Source organism: Labeo rohita, chromosome 19, assembly GCF_022985175.1.
Source record: "Labeo rohita strain BAU-BD-2019 chromosome 19, IGBB_LRoh.1.0, whole genome shotgun sequence".
In the NCBI taxonomy this organism is placed as follows: Eukaryota; Metazoa; Chordata; class Actinopteri; order Cypriniformes; family Cyprinidae; genus Labeo; species Labeo rohita.
The window spans coordinates 22383297-22409799 of record NC_066887.1 but is presented as its reverse complement, the minus strand read 5'-3'; the positions used below and the strand labels follow the sequence as shown (position 1 = coordinate 22409799).

Genomic DNA, 26503 nt, shown 5'->3' with positions numbered 1-26503 from the left:
TAACACCCCATCAAACCTGATCTGAAATTAACCATGACATGACTATAAACAAAGTACTACTCCATAAACTAGGCCAACTTTACTCCAAAAATAAGATGAAAGATCAGATCGTAACACCAGAATTCGAGGGGATTCAGCAGCAGCAGTAGAAAGCCGTAGAAAGTTTTCAAACAAAAATGATTCCAAATTCTAGGTGTTCTAAAATCATTTTTTTAAATGATCTAAAATGTATATTTTAAAAACTAACACAAAGTTAAATTACATTTTCTGTCTGGTATATCATAACAGTAGAGCAAAACATGGCGCGGTGCGAATTAAGTTATTTATTTTTCTCAAGACTGATATTGCCATTAATAGGATCGATTTAAACGCCAGAGGCTTGATAAACACACGATGATTTAAATGAATCTGAATTGTTTATTTTATCTTCTTGTGTAATTTGAATGCATTAATATTTATCTACAAGTCCTAATTTCTGTCTCAATCAGTCCAATACTCGGCAAGTTAAATGTTTAATGTATGTAAAATAAATATATAATCTGCATGAACGTAGTACTTAACTGTCGTAATCGGCAATTAGATCCAAGTTATCTCAACAACTATATAAGATACAATTATAACAATTAATAACAATATAATAAGGCGAAACTTTATTGTTAATAATACAATTTTTAACAACAAAATGGTAACTATGTTGGGTTATTTTTTGTGTAGATTTTATTGTTGGAATTTATTATTGTTTTCTTGTTTTTATTTTATATGATTAATTTCTGCACATACTACACATACGCTCTGTTAAAAAATAACTTATAAGACAGGTAAACTTGAAGTGAATGAGTTATACACTGATACATAACAGATTAGTGTGTGTAATTCAATTTGTAAATTTTTTTGTACTGAAGCTTTATTAAATTTAATAATTAACATTACCAAGTCCAGCCGCTTCACTTACAAATGTACATCAGAAGATGGCGCAATTGCTCTATCATACGGCTGAGATACGCGGTCACCTAGTTTTCGCAGGCACTCAAGAGCAAATCCAAACGCATCATTTCTTGTCAGTCTGTGGATAAGAAAAAAATAGTATATTCACGAAGACATACATATTTACAGTCCTTAGTTTCGGACACCATCCATCAGGTCCATTACTTGCTTGTACCAACTACTACATTTACAAAGAGCTAGTCAACGTGTTAAATTCAGTTCACGTTCAGGTATTTTTGCCATTTTGGTGGTTAATATTATGATTGGTTTGATGTTGCAATACAAAAGTATAAATTAATTACGTCGCCATACATATTTTTCTTATGAATGGTTTATTAGGACGGATTTTGCGCACCACTATACAACGACAAAACACACTTAAGGTACTCTTTAACACACAAACACACAGTAAGTCTATAGTGTATATTATTTTGGCACAAATATAACCACAGATTGTACATGACCTTAATAAACTACAGGCTCCATACCTCATATTCTCCAGCATGAGACGAAATTTCATTTCATGAACTTGAGATTTCAAGCAAAGAATAATTTCAATTATAATCGACACTGGAGGTGGTGGAAACGTCGTACCACACTGTGAAGAGTTACAGTATCACAATTTCAACATCCAATGTATTTCTTTCCATTAGATATTTTGGTGAGCAGAAAATAATCTCAACAAACAAACTTATCTTTTGGCCCTCTTTGTCCTGAGTTTGGAATATGGCCATACACCGTGTAGCCCAGAAATGACGCACCGCGTCACCATCAACCCTGTCCGATCCAAAGTGTGTCACTTCAAAGCGGTAGTCCAAGGGAAACAAATATTCGTTAAAACGTCTATAATTTCATTGCTTTGAATGTGTGTGGGCCATCACTGTTCAATTGCATTTACACAGAGCAGAGCTAACTGCTGCTTTTTAACTTGTTGACGACTTTTTTCTCCTTTACCCGTCGGTTCTGGAACCAGATAGTAACCTGACGTTCAGACAGGTTGGTCTGAGCGGAAATCCGCCTGCGTTTGTCCTTGGTGATAAACTTGTTTGCAGCATACTCCCTTTCAAGCTCCTTCAGCTGCACCTTGGTGTATGGAACACGTTTCTTCCTCCCGCGGCGAAAAGAGCTACCGTCTGCCCCTCCGTGAGACACTCCCTCTGAATATAAAAATGACAATAAAAGTATTCAAATGTGTTTAAGAATAAGAGTTTAAGGATGTTTTGATATACACACAACATGAACATACTGTTTTGACAGCGAAAAGAGATGTATTAATACTGTGGAATTTTTTGTTTGACATTATTCTCACCTGGTATAGACGACTTCCACACGTTTCCCGTCTGTGGCTGCTCTTTGGTGCAGTAGACCTGCCCGTTCCAGCCACTAGCTGTGATAGCCCACGGTTGGTAACTCTCCATTGGTAATAAGGACTCATGCCGGGTCTCTGCGGGCCCGCTCATTGCCTGGACTACGGGCACATCCAGATAGCTCGGAACTGGCTGATACGGGCTCGAGGCATAGCTCGAGTAGAAGGCAAACTCTTTGGCGCGGGAGGTGGTGTAATCTTCGCCTGTAGAAGCGGACGTGTCCATGTATTTTTCCCCGTAAGGTGAGGCAGAGGCGGGGGACTGGGCGCATGTCTTCACACCTCCACCAGCCCCGTGGTGGTGGGACATTCGGCAGGGATAGTATCCACCGCCACCGAAATATCCGTAAGAAATTGAAGCGCTGGCTGAACCCTGGACGGCTGAGCAGGGGCTGCACTGCTTCCCAGGCTCACCCGCTCCAGCGGCAGCCACTTCGCTTGACGGATAAGCAGCGCTGGGAGCAAGAGAGGCAGGGTGAGCCATCAAATTCCTGCACGGGCTCGGCGAGAAGTTACCTCCCGTGAACCCTTCCATATTCTTACCGGTGTCGTCCAAGCCGCCACCGTTATCATAGAGAAACATGACCGGGTCAATCCAGCGCGGGCGGAGAAGCAGTGACGTTGTCATAGCCCGTCGGACATTGAGACGTATGGCTCTTTTTTGAGAAGCCCCGAGACTGAAAAAGAGGAGATAGTCGATTCCGCGAGAGTCAAGCGACTCTGACGCACCCTGCGCATAACCAGAATCACGCCTTGATTGGCTCAAAACTGGTCATGTGATATGTAAACGAGGACGATAATCAGCTCAAGTGCTAACAATTAAACTGAGCACAAATGCAGTGATGTGAGATGACAGTCTGTCAAAGGATTTCATCCATTTCAAGAAGCCCTAAAAGGTGAAGGGATGCGTAAGTAAATAAACGAAAAATGAAGAATGCAGTCCTTCATGAGATTTCATCTCTGTATCCACTTTATTGACAGCCTAAAACCAATGTTGCATTAGTGTTTTGTTATTTAAAACAGTCCTGGGCACTGCGTAAACACTGAACGAACACTGCGTAATTGTAAAGGAGTAAGCTTATTCTACCTCATTCCAGTTCGTTTTTGCAAACGTCCAAGTACGTTCGAGAGCCATTTGTGGGTTGCTGCCATTGTGCAGTCCTTGGTGGCCCTTCAATCAACTTCAAGATTAACGCTTCAACATACACAATGAAAATGTTTTAAAAATCCTAATTATTGTTCTTCGTGTTATCTGCTTAATAAGGGGATTAGTAAGTACATACTCGTCGTGTTATCTGCTTAATAAGGGGATTAGTAAGTACATACTCGTCAAAAAAGCTACTCTCTAAATGTTTTTCTAATTTCTATACATCCTCACACATTAAACTGTGTTCATTCAACAAGACTGTAAGCATTGCATGTCTTATGATGCAATACAAGTGTGCTAAAGCAAGCCAGGTGTGCCCTTTAACGGTTAACAACGAAATCTACAGGTTATTTTCACGATACTTAGAAAATTGGTTGCAAGTGATGGCAGTTAAAGAAAAAGGTCCAATTTTTTAACGTGGCATGAAGTCCTGCTGCGGCGGCTTCCGTTTTGTTTACAAGATGCGGAGACAGAGAACACCCCCTGTATTCGTCTGTGTATTTTACGTGCGGGGCTGACGCGTCTGCAGGCCAAGGTCAAGTTGAAAGTTGCCGTCTGGCCGCAACACCATGCCTGTTGGCCTATTCAGACTTTGATGGCCAGCCTAAAAGCGTACAAAGGAGAAGAGTCGAATGGTGAGAAATCTTTGGTGAATGAGAGACTCACAGAAGCCTTTTACTTTTACTGGCCTACCACTTTGTATCAGAAATGTTAGCGAATCTGTGAGGAATTATTATACAATTTAACACGCTTTACTTTCGATTTAGTCTTTTAACCAGTTGGATGTGGGTTAGAATGCAGCTGTTTTTTGGAAGGAAACCGTATATTTAGATACGGATGTTGAAAAGTGTCAAACTAAATAGCATTGTACTGTATGGGCGCCGTGTTTTCTGACTGCTCAAATGCAGGAACAAAAATCAACACACACTCTATTTGGTTATGATAATGCATGAAAGTAGTGATTTGTTTTTTTTTTTTCTGCAGAAATTTCGAACAGTAACACTATGAGTTTGGAGTCCAAAGCGCGCTTAATGTTAAATGTAATTCTATGCTCATCTATAAAACAACACACTGTGAATTCGAAGAAAAACGCTGCCATGAGTAGTTAAAAGAAAGAAAGAAAGAAAGAAAGAAAGAAAGAAAGAAAAGACAAACACAATTTCTTCCTGATGTGTAAACTGGGCTAATTTTCTTGTCTGGGTAGCTCAGACACTGATTGTTTTCTGGTAGAAAACTACACAATCGCGTGCATGTGAAACATTTCCTATGTGCTTTTTCGAAGACGATCCACAATACGAAATATACACAAGATACTATTAAGGTGGACAATCAGATTATGAATTACAAAAATTACATACATTAAATCAATATTTTCAATGTAATTTTATTTTCTCATTATTCTACACGGCTAACCTGCTAAAGGTAACAAAAGTAAACGCATCTGTTGCCTTTATCGAATGATGTTTGAACCTCAACTGCACTACAAGACCCTGCAGATTCATTCACTACCAAATACGCATTAGAAAATAAATTGGCAAAATAAAATAAAGTATTTTTGTCCAGAGAAACACACATCACGGGTTACATTGTTATTATCTTTAAAAAACAAGTATCGTACAAAGATTTCACGCTGTAGTGAACTGAAATTGGGGTTTCAGATTTTATTTTATTTTTTATTTTTTTAGAAAATAAGCTTAATAGTGTGGGGTGCGCATAGCGTGATCTACGGGCAGCAGGACTGTGTATTTTGGATAATAATGTGGGATACATGCGTGATTCTAAGTATAGACACTGAAACGGGAGTAAGAGCACATTTATTATAGTAAATTAAATTTACTCCCATGTTTTGGGATATGTCTTGTTTAGCCAGCAACGTGTTTTCAAAAACAACATCGAAAGGGTGATTTGCACTGCAAATCCAAAATGTTTTTATATAATATATTTTAACATGAATTTACACTTTTTGACCTCAACATAGCCTGCAATTAATATTTGAAAATAATATTTTTATAATAAATATTACGAAATAACTGCAAACAACATATTTAGCGATAGTGAAGAATAATACGGTCATGCGTTTATTATCAACTGTTGATGGGAAAAAAAATACAAACTGATAAGAGCCTAAATAGATTTTAATGTTTGGCTGTAGATGCACGATGCACTGAATCAAACCAGTTGGAAAGTAAAATGCATTTCATAGTTAAGAGAACTGAGAATTTAACATTTTTGAGCGTTTAACATTTCTTATTCGGTATATTAATCATTAGTGTTTAGTTAAAACAACAAAAATAATGTTAAATTATAGTTCACTGACATTAGGTAATTTTTTTTTTTCTGTTCTCGATAAGAAAAACTAAAGATGCAGGACTTTCACGAGCTGTATCTCAATTGCTTTGTTGCCCGTGTACAAATAATGGTGTATTTAACGAATGCCTAAAGCGAAATAATCAACGGTACTCACCCACAACAAACCATAGAAAGCAAATGCAATATTTTATCCAATTTATGAATAAACCGAACTCTATAAATGTAAAATCCACAAATATATGTTTCTTTTTTAATGTGCAATATTTTAAATTGCCTACAGTGACACTGGAAGAAATAGAGATTCTGTGCATTTACAGAAAATCACATTGAATAATGACGATGTTTTAAGATAAATCCTTAATGACTAATCTTATTGAATTTCACTTTTAAAAAACGAAATTTCACAGTTTAATAATTATTCGTCGAGTTAACCGTTGTCTGCTAAGCAGTCCAAATTCGAGGAAGGCCTTGAAAGGTCGCCTATTTCTCGATGTTTTTTGATCAGCATTTTAAACAGACACTTTTGTGAAACTCATTCGATTCGTCTTGTATTTATCCACAATACATTCAGAAAACACAAAAATTAGACTGTGTGTTGAAGATGAATTCAAAGCATTTATTAAATGCTAAGCAAGAATCATAACATTAACATTAATTTCACGCGCATAACTTTATTTGGGCAGCCTCTCTCAAATTACAAAAAATATGATGATAAATGGAAACCAAAGTGTCCGTGTTTTGACATCCGGCTCTTCTAAATAAGATAAGCGTCCTTTATTTGGCCACTGGATCACTGCAGACGTGTGGTAGAAGGTGTTCGTTTAACAGAATGTACCTTTTGTTCTAGTTAAAGAGTATTAAAGTACTACACATTTCTGCTAACACTGGCCACATACTTAAAAAAATCGCCCTCTAAAACTTTTAAAATGGAAAAGAGACGACATTCTGTGTTCGCCATGGTCAAGTTCAAGTTGGGCACAGTTGTTAAACCTCTAGCGGAAGTTCGGTAAGCACTATGGGCGGATCTGGTGCAGTCGACGCGCGACAAGGCCTAAAACTCCCCTCTGATCTGCGCTCACACCAGAATTACCGAAACCGCAACATGTTATTAGTCTATTATGTTATTTAATCCCACTAAACCTGACAAGGAAAAACGACTTGTCAATAAGAAGCCACAGTAAACCAGAGATCAGGTTTAGTTAAGTGCTCTCATTCTTGGTGTTAATCAACCAAAGAAAGGTAACACTTGCAAAAAGCATGTTGCATGGTGATGCATGGTGGCCAGGGAGTAATGACAATGGAAACTCTTCAACATTTTTCCGATAAGAGTTTTAATACTTTATCTGCTCCACTAAGTGTATGACTTTCTGATTAATAGGCCTGCAGGTGACAGTACTGACAGTACGCGTAGCTGAAAGTGAATGCAAATGATAAAACATGGATATTGCTATGTAAGCTTCGTGGGAAAAAAATATTGGGAATACACTACAAAATAAAATGGTAAACATGTACATAAACTTGCTAAGATACTATAGTAGTCAGCATCTGAAATGGATCAAAAAAGTTAATCAAAAGTTGCCCTATAAGACAAGAACGGGTTTTGTTTTGGTTTTAGGACAACTTTGATGAAAGGTTTTGATACACTTCAGATGTTGACTACTGTATTTTTTAATGCAGGAATTTTTGTGTTGTTACATAATAAAGTATCAGACAGAGAAGGCAGTCGTAATTAAATAATCAGAGTATAATTATAATAATTATAGCCGTTGTAAAATGCCAGAATAAGGTGTGGGAGGAATATATGAAATAAATATATTCAAGCAGGTCTAGCCCACAAATTCATCAATATAGCGAATTTGTCCGTTTAATTTAATGACTTGACTGCACAAAAATGTACAGGATGCAGTAAATGTGCCTGTGCTTTCCAGGAGAGAATGACAAATATATGATTGTTTAAAGTTCAAGGACGTCTGCAAGGACCGCCCACAAAAAGGTTTATTGGCAGTTTAGGAATGTACACAAAATAAGATACAAAGTATGCGAATCAGGGTCCATGTTTGTGAGCCATAGTGAGCCCAAACATACCGATTTAGTCAAGTCCAATCAAACTGGCTTATTAACAATTTTACGCAATTGAAATCTACCTTTTAATACTTACTGTATTACCTTAAAGATTGGAGGGCACCTCTTGTTAAAAGATTTTGTACTTGGTGTCCTAAAGTATTAGTGAAAAAAAAATAACTTGTTGCATTAATACATAACTGTCTTTTTGCAAGCTAGAAAGGGTCTATGAAAGACCAAGAAACATAACAAAGGTTATTAAGCAATTAATCACATTTTGAAAACATCTAAAATACATTATAAAGCTCTGCAATATCATGAGGGACAACTATCTTAAGTCCTGACGTTTCACTAACATCCACTCACCCACATCACACTGACACTTTGGACCAAAACAATACTGTCAAACAAATGAGATTAAACAAATTACAACCAAAGTTAAACAAAAAATAGGTCATCCACAGGGAAACACAACAACAAGGTAAAATACTTTATGGCCATAGAAAGTACACCAGTTTTTTTTTTCTTTTTTTTCCCCCACCTTTACGAGGTAAAGCCTCAGTGGACACAGTTTCACTAGAAATGAACATGAAAACATGGCTGCCAAAAGAGGAAAGTTTGTGCCCACACTGTGATCAATACAGAAGTCATAGCTTCATTTTCTGACAAAATCCACAAAACACAAGCACATCAAGTGAATGTTTAAACACATACACTGCACATCTGACAACCTTACAGTGAGAAACTACCCTTACTACAGGGAAGCACAAACACTGTTGTGTAATATTATGTGTCTGTCTGCCATTATGTATGAAACAACTGAATCGGTCTCTTATACTCAACCTATGCTCATTACAATAAAATTATTCTTTTTAAGTTCGTCTTTTTATGAGAAACTAATTAGAATTACTTGTGCATTTAATACTTATTATCAGAATTATTCTTTACTTATTTCTACAATTAATATTTCTTAGTTAAATTATTCTTTCTACCTATTTAGTTCACATTCACACATATAGAACAATTGAATCCAACCTTAGGGTTGCTATTGCTACACAAAATTTGGGCTACAGGAAAGCTGCTGCAGTTACTCATTTTATTTTACGTTTTGTGCACTACTCATATTTTATTTGTTAACATTACTTTTTATTTGCATTATAATTTTTTTAATGTATCTCGTTATAGGCAGCTATGCCTCAGATGTTTTGGGAACACACATGAACCGTTTTTTTCTTGTCAATAAGGAACACCAAAATTGACCATTGAGAGAGAGAGAGAGAGAGAGAGAGAGAGAGAGAGAGAGCGTGCTCTTATTTTTTCTAACAGGCGAGGGCGCACGAGGACAGCTTTGATGATTGTGTCACAGCGGCCACACAAATGGAGCATCTGACGTCACTCTCCAACTTGCGTGTCCCATCTACTCAGGGCGGTTATGTGTAGAAGCGCTTGTAAAACATCCCCGGATTTCCCATACACTAAACGATAGGGGAGGACATGGATGACTGATGAGAAATGTGAAGATGGTAATTTTGATCTGCATATAAGATAAGATAACCACCTTTCTCAACAAAGCCTTTGAAACGAAAAATTGTTAAAGCATTCCAAAAATACTCCTTTAACTCTTAACCTGGCTACTTGCTCTCTGGCCACTTGCTCGCTGCAGAAAGAAATACAGGAGCATTTAATTAACTATTTTAATGAACATAATTACAATCAAATAACGTATTTTAATGAAAACATTTGGGCTCACTTTGGGAAAACGTCTTTTGTTTTTTCAGAGAGAGGGTGGTTTGCGTGCAATTAAGATAAAGAAGTCGAACTAATTACATCCCAGTTAGTTATGATCCTATTGCTGCCTCTGTGGTGCATCATCGGTGTTGTTAAGTGCGGTTATAAGGAAAAGCCACACAGTTGTAGCGGGCTATATTACGCCACCAAAAACGATGAAAGCGATTTGGGTTGAGAACTAATATCAAGTAAAAACCTCCCGAGGCTATATTCTTTAAAGCTATTGAACTTCATCACAGCTTGTTGTGAATTTTTACTGCCTGAACGCCGACATCAAAGCGGAGGAGGGAGCGGCCTCCTCCCTGAAAGCAAGCAGTGCTCTAGGTTATCTTTGCATATGTTATAATATAGCCGACAGACTCGTCTCCTGGAGCCCGAAACTCATAAGCCTCACTATCATTAAAGTGTTGGTTTTGTCAATGACCAAGAGAGAGAACAGAATTTTGAACTTTGTCCACTATAGTCAGTTACCATGCTTTCAACTATGTGTAAGACATGAAGATAAAACTAAATGTAAACAAGTCTGAAATAAAAACAAGACAATAGGATCTGATGTCAAATATAAGTTTTAGAAAGAAAACGCGTTTGAGAATATAATAAATACAATAAAAAAAACAACTAATTTGCATTTTGTAGGTTTTGAAGACCAATATTTTATCTGTTCCTTCATTATTTTATTACTTTTTTTATTGTGATTCATTTGATTTCGTCATGAATGAAATAAACATACTATTAAATATAACAAATGACGAAATGGCGAAATGGACGTGTTGCGACTGGACTAATCTATTGAAACAATTGAAACATTCCAGAAAATGAAACTGGACAGCTGCCTCCCGCCAGTAGACGGTGAGGGTATATGCATTGTTGGCGCGGCTCAAACAAATCTAATTAAATGTCAAATAGCCTGTTATTCTTACTCTTGGTCACGGGGACCTGACCTTTTTGCACTTTACTTGACACCACTTTGGAAGATCGAGTTAGGGCGGGAGAAAGAGCAAAGGGAAGAGAGCGTGACTGAGATGGTGCGCTGAAAGAAGAAAGGATGGAACTTGTACACTTCAAATTACGCTGCTGGCGGTGAGACAGCCCTCCTCATCTTTGGAATATTCCCATTCAGTCTGACGTCTTCCAACGCGCAGTGACTGTGTTGATCGGCGAAGAACATGTGCTAATATATTCCGAAAAGCTGCCATTATGACTCCTTCTTATCCAAGTGGGCTCAAGACAGGGAGATAATAGATAGGGTTTGACCATATCTGCGTTCTATCACATTATTCAAACCCTGACTGTCCTCGTTAATGGACATTAGTTTTTTTTCAGTCATCAAATAAGCCCTCAAACATTTTTTGTTCTCTTATGTGAGAAGATTATTTAACCAAATTATCCGAGTTCATTGAAGCAGAACAGTTGGGTTATTATATTATTATATATATACTAGCAGTAAAAATATATAAATAAAAATAAAAAATGTGATTATCCAACGCTTAAACGTGTGGTAAGAAAAAGCACATACAAAGTTAAAGTTGGTGCATCTTTCATGCATCTAGTATTTAGCTGGTCCCGTTGGTGATGTTTTGTGTTATAGCCTTGAATTCACCTCTAGTCTCTGCTAGACTACTCTGCCGCTCTGTTTATTCACTCCAAATCGACGTGTGGCGTCACTGAGCCTTCTATTATGACGACTGCCCTATTAAGAATGACAGCGCTTGAGGAGAGAGAGGGCAATGGTGATCCCTCCCAGAGTTCGTGCAGCACTCTCGAGCGCTCGCATCGCACAGCTTCTCGTCTGCGCTTGCTGTTCGAAACTGTCTCACCAAGCTCCGGGAGATCTGGCACTCTGCTTTCGTCTAACGGTTATGGACAGCGCTAAGGATATGCTGATGCGCGCCGAGGGTGGTCAGGTTGGCACACTGTCTGCCAAAACTGGCTCTAATTTGACCGAGGCTAATGGAGACTCCATGCGCAAGCTGCCGGACAAACCGATTAACCAAAACAGACTAAGCCCTGTGCCTTATTCGCAAAATCTAGTGGATGACGCGACAATGGGACAACGTAGCGCAAAGTACGGAGACGTGACACTTGCTAGCAAGCCTTCCGCGCCGGACAGAGACCTGTCAGACATCCCTAACAAAGATGCCAGCAGCTCAGATGCGGAATCAGACCTCTATGAGGAAATAGATGTCAGTTGTACCCCAGAGAGCATGGATTACTCGAGCGGGCAAGGTAAAAACTGCGGCTCATAGTACTCTTGTTTATTTGTATTGTATATATTTATTCTTTTTCTTCTCCTGTTTCATCTCTTGAAGTGATTGAAAATACAAGCGACCATATTACCACGTTTAATCGATCTGCCTTGCATCCCACTGTTTGAGACCGCGTTCGATTGTCAGTTCCTGTTATGTTATTGCAAGCTATTTTGAATTTACAAGTCAATTACAAGGCCACCTTGGATCTGGGGTGTTGTCTAGACTTTAACAAGTTGTCAAATCATCTTACACCAATCTCTAACATCTTAATAACTTTTTTTTTATTTTGGTGATGGCTGTATTACAAAAACAATATTTAAGAATGTCCATTGTAAATACGGTTCAATTTAGCTGTTTAACAGTTAACATAATAATGTACCTTAAATTGTTAGGTTATACTTTTATGCTTCATCATTTAGAATTAAATGTATTATTTTAGCAAAAAATATATTAAGTATAGCTATTTTAAGCATGCATAAATCAACAACACAATGATTTAATAAAAAAAAAAATCCTCGGACGTGCACATTAGTTCAATTATGTATTATCAAAACCGGTTTGTTTAGTCCATATTTTGAAAATATTCATAATATGTTCAAAAATTTAGACATGTTTTATTAGCCTTTTTTGACTGGACACTGATGGAGAAGAGCTAATAAAAGCATGCAGTCTCAATCTCTGAGCTTGTTATTTTTTGCGCTAGCTATTATTCTGGTTATTTGTCCGAAATCTCGATTATTATGAAACAAAATATATCGAATTTATTTCGCAAGGAATGCAGTACGAACGCTACATAAATAAATCGGTAATCAGTGACCTTGCAATGTATGTCATAAATTCACTAATATTTATTTTCTGTAAGGACTGGCAATGGACTCGCCGAACCACGGTAAAGAAGTCGGTGTGGACAACAAGATGGGCACAGGCCCCGGTGCTCTCAACTATGGTTCTGACCAGATGCGAAGGTATCGAACAGCATTCACGAGGGAGCAGATAGCACGACTGGAGAAAGAGTTTTATCGGGAAAATTACGTGTCCAGGCCACGTAGGTGCGAGTTGGCAGCTGCCTTAAATTTACCGGAAACAACAATAAAGGTAATGCACTGCGCCTCCGATTCTATTTTACGTTAATTCATAGATATTTATTTCGATAAAGGTGGCCTGATAGATTACCATCCAGCTACTATGAGTATAAAAATAACCCTGCCAGGATTGCTCCAATCAATCAATACGAGCAGGCTGATCAAACGATGAGATTTTTTTTTTTTTTTTTTTTTTAATGGCAGAAAAACATAATTTAAAAAAAAATATGTCTGGCCTCTTATTGTTTGTTTAATTATGGGACCATTTCTCTTAGTTTGCTGCTTACCGAAATTGGCTTCGCCTACATGCACCAGGCCTCAGCCATTATTGTATTACCTCATGCCTACTTCGCTACTTTTGGTTACAGGTTTGGTTTCAAAACCGACGCATGAAGGACAAGAGACAGCGGCTGGCTATGACTTGGCCGCATCCTGCCGACCCCGCCTTTTACACCTATATGATGAGCCATGCTGCAGCTACGGGCAGCCTGCCCTATCCGTTTCAATCTCACCTTCCTCTACCTTACTACTCTCCACTCAGCGGTGTGACTGCAGGTTCAGCCTCTGCCACCGGGGGTCCATTCTCCAATCCTCTGCGCTCGCTGGACAGTTTTCGGGTTCTTTCGCATCCATACCCGCGTCCTGAGCTGCTGTGCGCCTTCAGACACCCATCACTGTACCCCAGCCCGGGTCATGGGCTTGGTCCCGGGGGAAGCCCATGCTCCTGCCTTGCCTGTCACGCTGCCAGTCAGTCAAACGGGCTCCCACACAGGTCCAACAGCGCAGACTTCTCATGTTCGCCCACGACCAGGACTGAGGCCTTCCTCACGTTCTCGCCAGCAGTCATCAGTAAATCATCTTCAGTGTCTTTGGACCAGAGGGAGGAAGTGCCACTAACCAGATAAGACGACAGCAAGAGGCTACAGTTTCTTCGGGTACTATCCGGGTCAGCTTTGGGCACTTTGGCAGTATTTAATAAGTCATCGCATGAACTACTCAAAGCAGCTTGCACAACACAACAGCAATCTGCTTTAGTTAAGTTTCGAAACTGTGGATGTTTTCCAGTTAAGAAGCTATATGTTGTGCAGACGGAGACTACTTATACACTGTCAGGCCACGGACTTTTAAATAATCTTTGGAGAAATTAGATATTGATAACAGAGATATCATATTAACTCAAATACATTTTAAGTAGGCTACACCCTATAAACAAAAATGTGACATAGGAGACAAGGAAATGTATTTGTGAGAAATAACTGGAGGATAGCGCAAAAATCTATCATAATTTATACTCTTTCATACCCATACAAATTGACCCACATGCAGTTTCTTTCACATTTAAACGATGTTTTTCATCTAGCTTTTTAACAAGGGGATTTGTTAACCGAGCACGGTTGGCTCATTATTCCTCCTCCACGAACACCCGGTCCCGATAGCACATCGAAATGTGCAGATGCGAGGGAAATTAAGGAGTGATGTATTCGGAAGGGAGAAATTTTGAATGTTGAATTAATGATAATGCTGCACGCTCAGAGACTTGTCTGCCAAACCGGTAACAAGGCGCCAGGGGAGCGGATTAAGAAGCTCCATGCGAGGCTTGCTGGCTTGACGGGAGAACATGCGCTAGAGATCCATTGGACAATCACATGCGGCAAATTGGGGCAAGCCAGAGATGCCTGTCTTACCCGCATACCGTCAGCTGAATACCCCCATCCAGTACCGTCTCTTCCCGGCCTTGCTGTTGGCTTCACCTTCACTCTGAGACACACAATACAATAAACATACACACAAGAAAAATGATAAATCAAATCATATTTATGGACATCATCAGACGTGGCATTATTTATTGATTTATTGACCGCAATATTTTGTATGTATTTTCAGTTCAACTGCTGCATCAAGTTCTTTATTGTACAGTTTACGTATTCCTATTCTGCTCAGTTAGGTTGATTTCAGGTTTTGGAAAATGCGCGAAAAATGGGTCAGTAGTGTTCTGATTAAAATGAATTTCATAATAAACTATTTCAAACGAAATGTGTAGAGTGACTAGTATCCATTCCTGAAGCGACAAAGGTATATATTGAAAAGATTTTACGCTATTAGTGACTAGTGAAACACTGTTAAGCTATTTTCTTGTAAATGATTTTAATCTATTCTATATATGTATCCATATGTATATATCAATCTAGAAATTCTGGAAGACATACAAGCGGCAAATCAATCTGATGTGAAGAATGTGAGAACGAAAATGAATAAAAACCGACACGCAGGCTTCGACAATAAAAGTACGACAGCAGCAATCTTCACCATATATTGTTTTAAAATTACAGCGTGTTGTCACTTTTATCTGTTATATGGCCTCTATTATTCTCTTCTGAAACACTGAAATGATCTAATAACTTGGACATAACTGGACCTCTTGATCTGAACGAGCTGTTAAGTAGTCCCCGCGGACACCCAGCACAAGCCATATTCCGCCGCTGTTAATAGAAAGATTGGAATGAAATGTCTTGTGGAGATATTGGAATGCAAAAAGATCGATGATGCCTCCACCTCACCAATCAACTCACGTTAATTAGCTGGGTTGTCCGCGTAATTGTGGCACCTGGAGCGGCAAATTGAAGCTTTCTGGACATAATAGAGAAGGTTGGATATTGTGTCTAACCATCACACGTCGAACTGCCAAAGCACAAACTAGAATATTAAAATGAGATCAAAACTGACTCCCACCTTCCAAGCCGAATTACACAATTAGACAACCTAAAATACATTACAAATTTCAGAATTTAAGTTACTGCAATTAGAGCTATTTTTTGGGGGGGGGGATAATAATCTTACTGCTGTTTTCCCTCCATTAACCGTGCATATGCTACTATATAATCTTAAGTCAGTTTTAACTACATATCAAAAGATTTTTGATTCATTAAAACGATGTGTTTTGATTTTGAATTGCTCCTTTCATCTTATATTATACAAACAAAATGTCAACAATTGCTAGTGATCCCTGCCCAAGCAATTCACCTCCTCCCACACACACAAGCCCGCGCCAGAAGGTCCTGGTTGCGCACGTGATTGATGGCCTTATTAGAAGCAGTTCTTGTAAGTGTGACCAAGTTGATTAAAATGCATATGTTTTGAATAATATGCCATTTAAACCGGAGCAGTTAACTCAAAGACGGATTTATGTCTGGTTGTTACATTAAATTACCTAAGGCGTAGGTATAAGAAATGGCCAACGACTAAATTGACAATTAATAATAAAAGAAAAAAAAATCCAGATACCATATGGGGCTGATAGTTCACCACCGTCTAATAAATTTAAGCTTGTTCGACACTTAAAATGTGACATTTTATCCGCGTACCCAACGCCAGTTCACCAGCACCAATGAGCAGGTGGGTTAAAAAGAAATCCATGTCAGTTCATGTAGTGTATTTTCACTAGTGCCTAGTAGCACTAGTAGCAGAATAATATTACTTTCAGCTGTATGATTGATTAATCTGTTCTATGCGAATTTAGGTTGCATGTCCATCATCTAGAAATCCTAGAAATCCATGGTTAAAAACATGTTTGCAACCATGATCACATTACACACCAAAAGTAAAACAAAAAACAGTGGTAAAGATGTGGATGACTGTATTGTGAGAATGAGATTTGACATCTCGTTTCCTTTTTTCTGGAGCGACAGTACTCCACAGGCATGGGCGGAACCGCGCATCTGTCCGTTAGAGCGCATCTCAAGGCGGCGACTGTTTAAAAGCCTGTTTACGTTCTAATTTACAGCAGGCAGAGCGAGGCGTGAATGGACCGCTCACTGCCTAATGATGATGAATGAGGAATTAATGCGCAAGTGTACGGGACAATCTGAGCCTTCATCTGGTTAAATAGGCATCCAATAGCATTAAGAAAGTAGAGGTCACATTAAATCAATCGGGTGTGTGAAAGTCATATTCATCCGGCGTCTATCAGCGTTATTTACGGTGCACCGGAGACAGTGAATCCAGGTTGAAGAAACAGTATCGTCAGGCAGGCCAACAAAAATGGCCTTTGTAATTTATTCAAGAGAGAACAAGTATGATGGGTACCGTGTTCTTTGGTATAGAACTGACCTGCTGTCTTACTATATGTAAGCGTATGTTGTTGCAGAGCATGTCTTTCTTTCACAGTCTATTCTTTATTACACTGTTTATGAAAGCAGTCAACTTGGGCTTGGATAGGCTTCTAGTTTAGGCTTCTAGTGTTGCTTAGCAAATTAGGCTTCCTCCAGTGTATTACAGGTGAATAGGGAAGATTCTGTCTCCAAAGAGTCTTGATCAGGGGTAATTCAAGATTTTAAGTCACACTAAGTAAAACCTCATCCTTGCATCCTCTTAGTGAGAATATTTTTCAAAATGAACCTTATTTTTCACTAGCATGAGAATTTTAGTACAAGTTTTTTTTTTCAAAATATGATATAAAAGTGTCCTTAAGAATATTAAACAAATCTGCACAATTTACTCTAAGAAATGGGTTGATCATTTTTCAAACCTTCTGCTTTACTCTAGCCTTGAAATTGAATTTGTAATGTAAACATTTACAAATATCCACCTTTTTCTGAACACGGAAATCTCGCCCGACTGCTCTGGTTTTTCTAGTCAAATTAACATATTTTCCGAGCCGATGATATAAAGTCAAACCTGTGCAATTTTTTATAAGTAGTTATACTGAAAAAGTTTCAATTCACTCCGTTTTAACATGGATTTTTATGGAGACCGGAACACGAAAGCATCCAAAGGGAAGTTAAAATCCTTCATGGCGCCGCTCATCGATTACTCAGGAAAAAGACGGAGAAATATCACTGATTGTAAGCTTTCAGTCCACTACTGTCTATTCAATCCTCTAAAGAACATGCTTGTCTTTATATATGGATCTGTTCTGTTGCTACAAAAGCTATCAATTATCTACATAAGGTCACATCATTAGTCATTTTGGAGAACTCAAGCAAAACATTGTTATAGAAACACAAGGGGCAGCAGAAGTTAAAACTGTGATTATTAACTGAATATAGTACTGTGGTATGTTCACTATGGTAAGAAATATTTGTGAAATTACATCTAATAATTTAAATTTCACTCAAATTTGGACTAGGTTATCATTATTATCTCAAGTATTTCCTCAGCAAGCCACAATAAAACTAGAGGTACATATCATATTCCAAAATCAATCATGTTGTTATACATCAAAATAAATGAATGAAAAATACTTTGGTTTTGCTCGACAAGGGAATGTAATTGGATTTTCTCCAAAGCATACATCGATCTACTGAGAAAACCATGCTGCTGAGGCTTTTTTAACCATAAGAATTAACATAATCGCATACTCAAACCTGCTCTGGATATGTACCTTCCTGCAAAATGTAGATCCAAACCCTACTAAGTACCCAAATGATAATTCACAACAGTGTGTTTATATATTAGATGATCCAAGACCTAATGTGCCAGAGGTGGAGATTTAAACCTTTATCTTACAGCATCCTTAAATAAAAACCAGAATCTTGAAGGTATACAAAAATTATGTTGTGGATTATCCATGAAAGAGACCCAATTGAGAAAGACTCCAGATACAACATGATATCCATCTAACTGTTTGTCAGGGTTTCAGCATAACTGTCAACACTGAGCAATATCTTTTAAGGCTAAAAACTAAAATGTAAATCCCAGTGACTATAATGTTAGACTGCAGTATGTGTTCTGGGGATCTTCAGAACATAGTGTAAAATTATATTGGTATTAGGTACACAGTCAAATTATATATTCAGTGCTGTATTAGAACACTATTGTTCGGTGTTTTGTTCGCGACTGTCAATGTACACTTAAGGATGTATGGTCAATTTCACCACAGAGAGCCATAAATAATTTCTAGCTATAAACCCCCAGTAGAGTTATTCTCCTCTCTCTGTCTCTCTCTCTCTCTAATTCTATCTCTCTTTCTGTCTTGTTCTATATAGATCTACTGTGGCCCTCTTCAGTAGCTGCAGCAGTAATAGTAGCTCTGTCCAGCTCTTCATTGCCTATACTGATGGATTCACATATCAGAAGAGCGGCCGGTCGATGCCCCCACATTCTTCATTTACCAGTGAAAGAGAGAGAGAGAGACAGAGGCCAAGCAATGTGTTTAACCTGGTCAATGCTCAGAGCTGAGAAGAAGTCAGAATCTCCTACTGGTTAAGGTGCAACATGGATCATAGGAGCATTGCTTAGAAGGTTGTTATTAAAATCCACAAAAACGAATTATGAGTATGCCTTCACAATTTTGTCTCAGGAGGTAGAAGATACAAATTTGGTGCTTCCTCTGTGTTATTTTCACCTTCCAAGCAGCTTACATGCTTTTCTGAGGTATACCAAAGTGATCGGAGAAAACATTTTATGATTATCAAATGCCAAAACATTAAAATGATTAAATAATGGATGGAATTCAAATAGAAATAATTATACAGATATTTTGCATTTATGCATTACATAGACTCTTAATTAAATGGATAGTTCACTTAAAAATGAAAATTCTGCCATTAATTACTCACCGTCATGTTGTTCTATACTCGTGAGACCTTCTATCATCTTTGGAAGGCAAATTAAAATATTTTTGAGGAAATCCAAGAGCTTTCTGATCCTGCATAGATAGCAACGCAACTACCACGTTCAAGGTGTAGAAAGGACATTGTTCAAGAAAGGTAGTAAGGACATCATTAAAATAGTCCATGTGACATCTGTGGTTCAACTGTGATTTTATGAAGCTACAAGAATACTTTTTGTGTGTAAAGAAAAAAAAGACTTCATTCAACAAGTTCTTCTCTTCCATGCAGGTCTTTGATGCGCGTTCACAAGAGCAACACAACGCATCCGTGTGGTGCTGCTGATGCCATAGGTATTCTCATAGCTACATAAAATTAGGTTGAACCACTGATGTCACATGGACTATTTTAACAATATTCTTGCGTTACTGTCTATGCAGGGTCAGAAAGCTCTTGGAATTCATCAAAAATATCTTAATTTGTGTTCTGAAGATGAGCAAAGGTCTTACGGGTTTGACATGAGGGTGAGTAATTACTAACAGAATTTTCATTTTTGGGTGAACTATCCCTTTAAGGTGCTTTACATTGCTACAATGCCACTATGCCAGTCTAAATAATACAGATTAGCCTCGAATACTCACACTGTATATTAACTAATGATGAGCCTTGGATTTTGACATGTTCCACTCACCACTCACTTAAGTAAAATAGGATAATCTTTTTGTGTTGACTATTAGTTTGGCTCTACACCCTTTTTCAAGTAATAAACTGAAACAAATTGAGATTTGTGTAAGATGGCCACATAAGCCATAGCAATACTTCAATCTTGATTTTTTTAAAGAAAATACGTACACATGAATAGTACAAGGTTTCTTTTTTTAAAATTCACCTTGGTGACTACTGTGTTGAGCAAATTTGCTTTTAGTCCAAATACAGTTCACACGGGGAATGTGATTAAGATGCTTTAAAACTGTTATTTGGATAAATTGGACTTGTAAGAACACACTGGTTAAGTCATTAATAATTATGAAGGAAAAATAATAAAATGTTTCTATTAAAATAAACCCATTTTATTTGAGGCTCTAAGGACATATTTAAAACAACCACGAAAATCATTTGGTGCCATCAACAATATAAAATCAATAGTCAAGGTCATGGTTGTCTGTTTTTTCAGATAACTCCACCCCTTTATTATGTCTCTGCACTAGTCTACTAATGCAAATAAATTACATAGCGTGACCCTGAATTTCTATTGCAACAATAGTACATTTCAAACATCCATCTGATTTGAGACAAACCAGTCTTGTGTTCTCTTTTCAATCTGTAATCTACCAAATTTCTGAATTATAATCAGATTTTTATTTGGTATTGTTTCTAAACTATTTATTGTTGTATTCCACACTTGACAATTCAGTTTATTATATTATTATAATTTATTTACAAAATTACTTTTATCTGTTAAATTCTTGGTTCTAAATTATGGGTTTGGAAAGATTATACCTACAACAACTGTTTTGTAATCACAAAATACTTATATGTATATGCATATGCATACGCATATTTTAATTGATAGTCTTTACTTTAATGTACATTGATAAGTGCCAATAATTAAATTTATTTTCTATTTTCTCATGCCGCTGTGAGCTCGGCATGCCCAAATCATGCAATATTGTTTAAAATAATTTAATAAGCACTTTGTTTTATGGGAGTGAGTTATTGTTTTATGATGACTCAGGGAGCCAATGGCTTTGCAGTGCTCTCCAGCTCTCTCCACACCTCGTTTTATTTTACAGCACTACGCTTTATTACTCGGCAACCATGCCGCCGAGCTGCACGGCAACCACGCCAAACCCTGAGTTTTCCCATCTTTTTCTCAGTCCTTTATCATAGAAGAAATCTATAGTATTGTGAAATATCAAAACACTGAAGAATATCAACATATACGTTACAAAAATGTTCAGTTCAAGACATTTCTCATACACAAATACTGACAGTATTTATACTGGATTGACAATTGCTAATAAAGAGAAACATTCCACCTAAACTTTAAGGAAGGATGATGAGAGGTGAATGTTGCTGGCGAATGTTATACAAGTAGAGAAGTGTGTTTGCAAGTACTGTATGCGTGTGATGGTGTAGCCCTGGGAACAAGTGATGTGTTTTCATTACAGCTCTCTGGCCCTTTTACTTGTGTCCGATATGCTCCAACCCCCAACCCCCAGAAGGCAACAGGACAAGGCGCACACTGACAGGAGAATCATTGGCGCATGACAGGGGTGTCCTGGTTTTCCCCCTCTACACGCTAGCTGCTGTTAAAGATTCAAGACATGAGCTATGTGCAGTGGCTAAGCTGTTTGCTCAAGCTTTCATTAGACTGTATTAAGCTATAGCTATGATATACTTTTTCTGATCGCCATATTCAGATGGGACAGAGCAACACTTTAACCGATTTTTTTTTTAACAAGCGCCATGACATTTTCACATTACTGTAACAATTCCAGGGTTGTGCAAAATGCAGAACTGAAATACTGAAGTTTAAATTAAAAATTGACAGAAAGTGGAATTTGACTAAATTGTAACTCAACGAAATTTAACACTGGTGATGCATTCTAATGTACCCTGTTCCAAAATGTTAAAGGATTAGTTCACTTCCAGAATAAAAATTTCCTGATAATTTATTCACCTCTATGTCATCCAAGATGTTCAAATTGCGTTTTATTAATTTTTTGAGGAAAACATTCCAGGATTGTTCTCAATGGTTTGAACTTACAAACTGCAGCTTCAACTCAGCTTCAAAGGGCTCTACGCGACAGGAATAAGGGTCTTATCTAGCAAAACGATTGGTCATTTTCATAAAAAATAAAAAATGTATATACTTTTTAAACCACAAATACTCGTCTTGCACCAGCCCGACCTTACATATTACATAGTCATATTAGAAAGGTCACGCAGGATGTATGCAGAAGTACTGACCCAGTGTTTACAAAGCGAACATGTTAAGAAAGTCAAACACCCTTTACAAAAAAGGTAAAACAACGATGGTGGACGATTTTAAAGTTACGGAAGAAAATGAGATTGAGTTTTTCGCCCTACGCTAATTTAAGTACATGTGACATTTTCAACATGATTATGTAATGCGTCAAGTCGCGCATTTGTCAAGACAATCATTTGTGGTTGAAAAGTATATAGATTTTATTTTTAAGAAAATGACCGATTGTTTCGCTAGATAAGACCCTTATTTCTCAGCTGGGATTTGTAGAGGCCTTTGAAGCTGCATTAAAACTGCAATTTGGACATTCAAACCATTGAGAATCATTGAAGTCCACTACATGGAGATAAATCCTGGAATGTTTTCCTCAAAAACCTTAATTTCTTTGCAACTGAAGAAAAAAAGACATGAACAACTTGGATGACATGGGGGTAAGTAAATTTTCAGGGAATTTTTTATTCTGGAAGTAAACTAATCCTTTAGTTATAAAAATTATAAAATTATTTTCTATACAAGACAGACAAATATCTTCAAACTTCAATGCTTGTTAAACTGTTCTTACAGTCTTACAAAGTCTGTCTTGACAATCTTTGCTTTTCTATTTAAAAATTACAGTAGTTAATTACAGTTTTTAATATGTAGCCCTGTCTTAGAATAAAGGCTTTTTATTTTGCTTACTATGTGAGTGCCTGGATGTGGATTTTTTTTTAGTATTTTGCAATGGGATCCACTTTTCATTTTTGATATTACAGTAGTTTTGTTCACATTTAATTCACTTTATTTCTACTTATTTATTAGGATTTTTTTTGCAACATTCAAAAAAATTCAGGACTTCTTTCAAATAATGCATGACAATAACTTCTATTTCTGTGACACATAAATACTTGCCATTTTAGTTACGGCAATGGCAAGACTTACATAACACGAACACTTTGAAAGAATATTAAAGGAATAGTTCACCCAAAAATGAAAGTGTTGTCATTAATTACTCACCCTCATGTCGCTCCAAACCTGTAAGACCTTCAATCATCTTTGGAATACAAATTAAAATATTTTTGTTAAAATTTGAGAGCCTTCTGACCCTGCATAGACATCAGTGCAACTGACATGTTGAAGGCCCAGAAAGGTAGTAAGGACATTGTTAAAATAATACTTGCGACATCGATTCAATCGTAAAGTTAGTAAGCTATGAGAATACTTTTTTTAACACAAAAATAACAACTTAATTCGACAATTTCTTCTTTTCAGTGTCAGTTTTTTATGCGTGTTTGTAAGTACATCTGAGTTCTCATAAACACATCAAAGACTGACACGGAAGAGAAGAAATTGTTGAATAACATTGTTATTTGTTTTTATTTGTGCACAAAAGTATTCTTGTAGCTACATAACATTACTATCCCTTTAAACACAGAAAATTAGTCAAGTAAAAACACAAAAAAGTCCTCTGACTCAAGTGTATGTTACGCAACTTAAGTTCCAATGGAATAATAATTTTTGAGAAGGGGAAGAATAGAAAAGAAGGGATGAAAGAACAAGGAATGGAAGCACGGCGGTTGGATCTGAGTTTCCATCTTTAATGGACAACTTTAAAGATAACTCACTGTTTGTGTTTGAGCCACTCACTTTGAGTGTGGGAGTCAAGCACATTAAATCATGCACATGCAAACTCTCTCACACACATACTGGCGTCTCTGTGTTGTGACTCATTCAGAGGAAATGCACAGCTTTAAGCTCGGCCAGATAAAGTATGTTGAAGATAGAAGGGCTCTGAGTATAACCTGTATGTGTGTTTGGTTTTTATGGTGATGTTCTGTTTGTGCTAGTTGTCTGTAGCTAAGCTGAACAAGCTCTTAACTCTGAACAGGTTAATGGAAGTTTTATAGGTCTCTCTTACAATCAGTTGACCTCTTGAGTTTCTCTCTGTCTATTTTACTCTCTCTCTATTCAGTCTCTCTTTTGCCTACTGGAAAATGTTGTTTCACGAACTGCAAGATCATCCCCTTTTCAAATAATACATCCAGGGTCAGTTTTACAGACAAGTACACAAACCACATACCGCAAGCAGATTTACAGTTCCCTTACATGCACGACATTCATAAATGGCAGACAGTAATACTTCGAACAATAAGGTATATGGGTATTAATGGCTGACCTCCACTTTGATGGATTTTGCAGATTTTTAAACTGTCAACAGCATCAGATTTATCAGCGACAGCTGAAAAAAAAATACTGAATGTGAGCTTCCATCTCTCTTTCTCTTACCAGTTCACTCTATTCTCATTCCCTGTTCTCTGAATGCCCTGTCCAATACACACACACACTCATACACACAGTCTGGATGATAAAGGTGGGTGAGAGATAGCCTTGTAAAAGTCTTATCTCATCACAGTCACTTTTATTCATGTCCATCATCAGAGTGTCAATAGTAATCATGGACCAATCAGAAACAGTGTGATGGAGCACCAGCCATGAAAGGACACACACACACTTGGCACACATTGAAGTTAAAACACAAATTCAAAGTACACATTCTCTATACATGTATTAAAATGCTGGTCATGCATTTGAAAATGCTATTTGAATGCAATAAGCCTAAAATGAAAACTTAACATATAAAGTTGCTGTGTAATTTAAACACATACACACCTTTTCTCTTCTCACTTCATAAAAGCAATCAATATGGGCTGCCCTATAGGTTGTGAGTCTTCCTCTCCTCCTCCTTCTCATTCTCATTTCCCTCGCATCCTTCTTTCCTCCTCTCCTCTTGCAATTTATGCTCACTGATAAGTAGTAACTCCTGCACAGTAGAAATGATGATGATGATGATGTGAAATAAAATACAGCTATGCTGCCTCCCTTTTCTCTATGCTGCAGACTAGACATGACTCTTAAAAGATAATAATCAATATTGATTTTAAGTGAGTGAGAGGGTGTGAAAAGGGGAATAATAGAGGAGAGAGATGGAGAAGGAATGGATGCATGGGGATGTAGAGGGGGGAAAAAAAGAGCATGTTGGGGTGGTAAAGGCAGGAGGGGGGAGAGAAAGAGAGAGATGGTTGAATGGACTCCTCTCCATCTGAAGCTTGACAGAATCAATGAGCTTTAGAGGATAGATAGAGCCTCAAGGTGCTCCGCTAAACGGGAAAGTGTGTGTGTATTAGTGTTGCCATGTCTGCGTACAATATGCAGCTTTCGGCTTATAATGTACTACTAAATACGTTGTTCTGCTAATTTACGCTGTCTAAACCACGTAAAAAATGTGTGGAAGTTGCTAAATCATATAGAGAAGGACTTTGTAACCAGGAAAGGGCACAATACAAACCAAAGTTAACAGGTGGTAAAGACAAGTACGAGCAGTATTAATTAAGATATTAGCCTAATATTTCACCTACCTGACCGGAAATTATAAGAAAAAATGTTGTCAAGATTCTTACCCTGGAAATCCTCCTTCAGTCTGGCCAACCACAAACGCCTTTTGTTCCTCAGACAGTTTTTTGCACTCTTCTACTTGATTTCTTATAACTTTTGGCAGTCTATAGTACTCCAAATTTTGTCCTGGTCTGACCGATTAGTACAGCCCAAAACATGACATTAACTGAACATTTTCGGCAGCAAAAATCAACAAAATAAGTTTTGTTTGGTTCAGTCATATTGTTTACGTTCAGTGCCGCCAAGATGGCCAATTGATGATGCGCCGTGAAAACACTCTGTTGGATACAGCAGATGAGTGTTAAAGGCTTGTAGACACTGTCTGAATTTGAAATGCGAAGACTTCAGAATATAAGTCTTTTTTTTTTTAGCTATCATAAATTTTCCCACTTGCAGTGTTAGAGGTTGCTTTTCTTGCAACAAACACAAAAGGTTTTTTGTTTTTATGCTGCTATGTCTTTAAAACTTCTACATAAACAAGCTTTTTGCATGTAAAACGAGTTAAGGCATTCTCACTGAATGTGGGTTTACTCACAAGTTAAATAACGTT

General features: G+C 37.5%; 2 protein-coding genes across 3 annotated transcripts; one reads left to right on the top strand and one right to left on the bottom strand.

The window, feature by feature from the left end:
• Positions 1–1083: 1083 nt before the first annotated feature.
• hoxa13a (homeobox A13a) lies at positions 1084–25198 on the bottom strand. 2 transcript variants are annotated; one of them, XM_051137316.1, is made up of 3 exons: positions 25171–25198; positions 2294–3027; positions 1084–2141 (listed from the first exon to the last, which is right to left on the bottom strand). In XM_051137316.1, exons 2-3 carry the CDS (start codon positions 2976–2978, stop codon positions 1894–1896), a joined length of 933 nt encoding a protein of 310 aa, XP_050993273.1. In that variant the 5' UTR covers positions 2979–3027; positions 25171–25198; the 3' UTR covers positions 1084–1893. The 2 variants fall into 2 exon arrangements, with proteins under 2 accessions (XP_050993273.1, XP_050993272.1); XM_051137315.1 differs by lacking the exon at positions 25171–25198 and adding an exon at positions 14673–14959.
• evx1 (even-skipped homeobox 1) lies at positions 11479–14685 on the top strand. The gene is made up of 3 exons (XM_051137314.1): positions 11479–11882; positions 12768–13000; positions 13356–14685. The coding sequence occupies exons 1-3, from the start codon at positions 11516–11518 to the stop codon at positions 13890–13892; spliced, it is 1137 nt and encodes a 378-aa protein (XP_050993271.1). The 5' UTR covers positions 11479–11515; the 3' UTR covers positions 13893–14685.
• Positions 25199–26503: the final 1305 nt, after the last annotated feature.

Coding starts and splice junctions, on each gene's coding strand:
- evx1 (XM_051137314.1), top strand. CDS start 11,516: ATGGACAGCGCTAAGGATATGCTGATGCGCGCCGAGGGTGGTCAGGTT. Junction 11,883..12,767: donor GGATTACTCGAGCGGGCAAG/GTAAAAACTGCG, acceptor ATTTTCTGTAAG/GACTGGCAATGGACTCGCCG. Junction 13,001..13,355: donor TACCGGAAACAACAATAAAG/GTAATGCACTGC, acceptor TTTTGGTTACAG/GTTTGGTTTCAAAACCGACG.
- hoxa13a (XM_051137316.1), bottom strand. CDS start 2,978: ATGACAACGTCACTGCTTCTCCGCCCGCGCTGGATTGACCCGGTCATG. Junction 2,142..2,293: donor GTGGAAGTCGTCTATACCAG/GTGAGAATAATG, acceptor TTTTATATTCAG/AGGGAGTGTCTCACGGAGGG.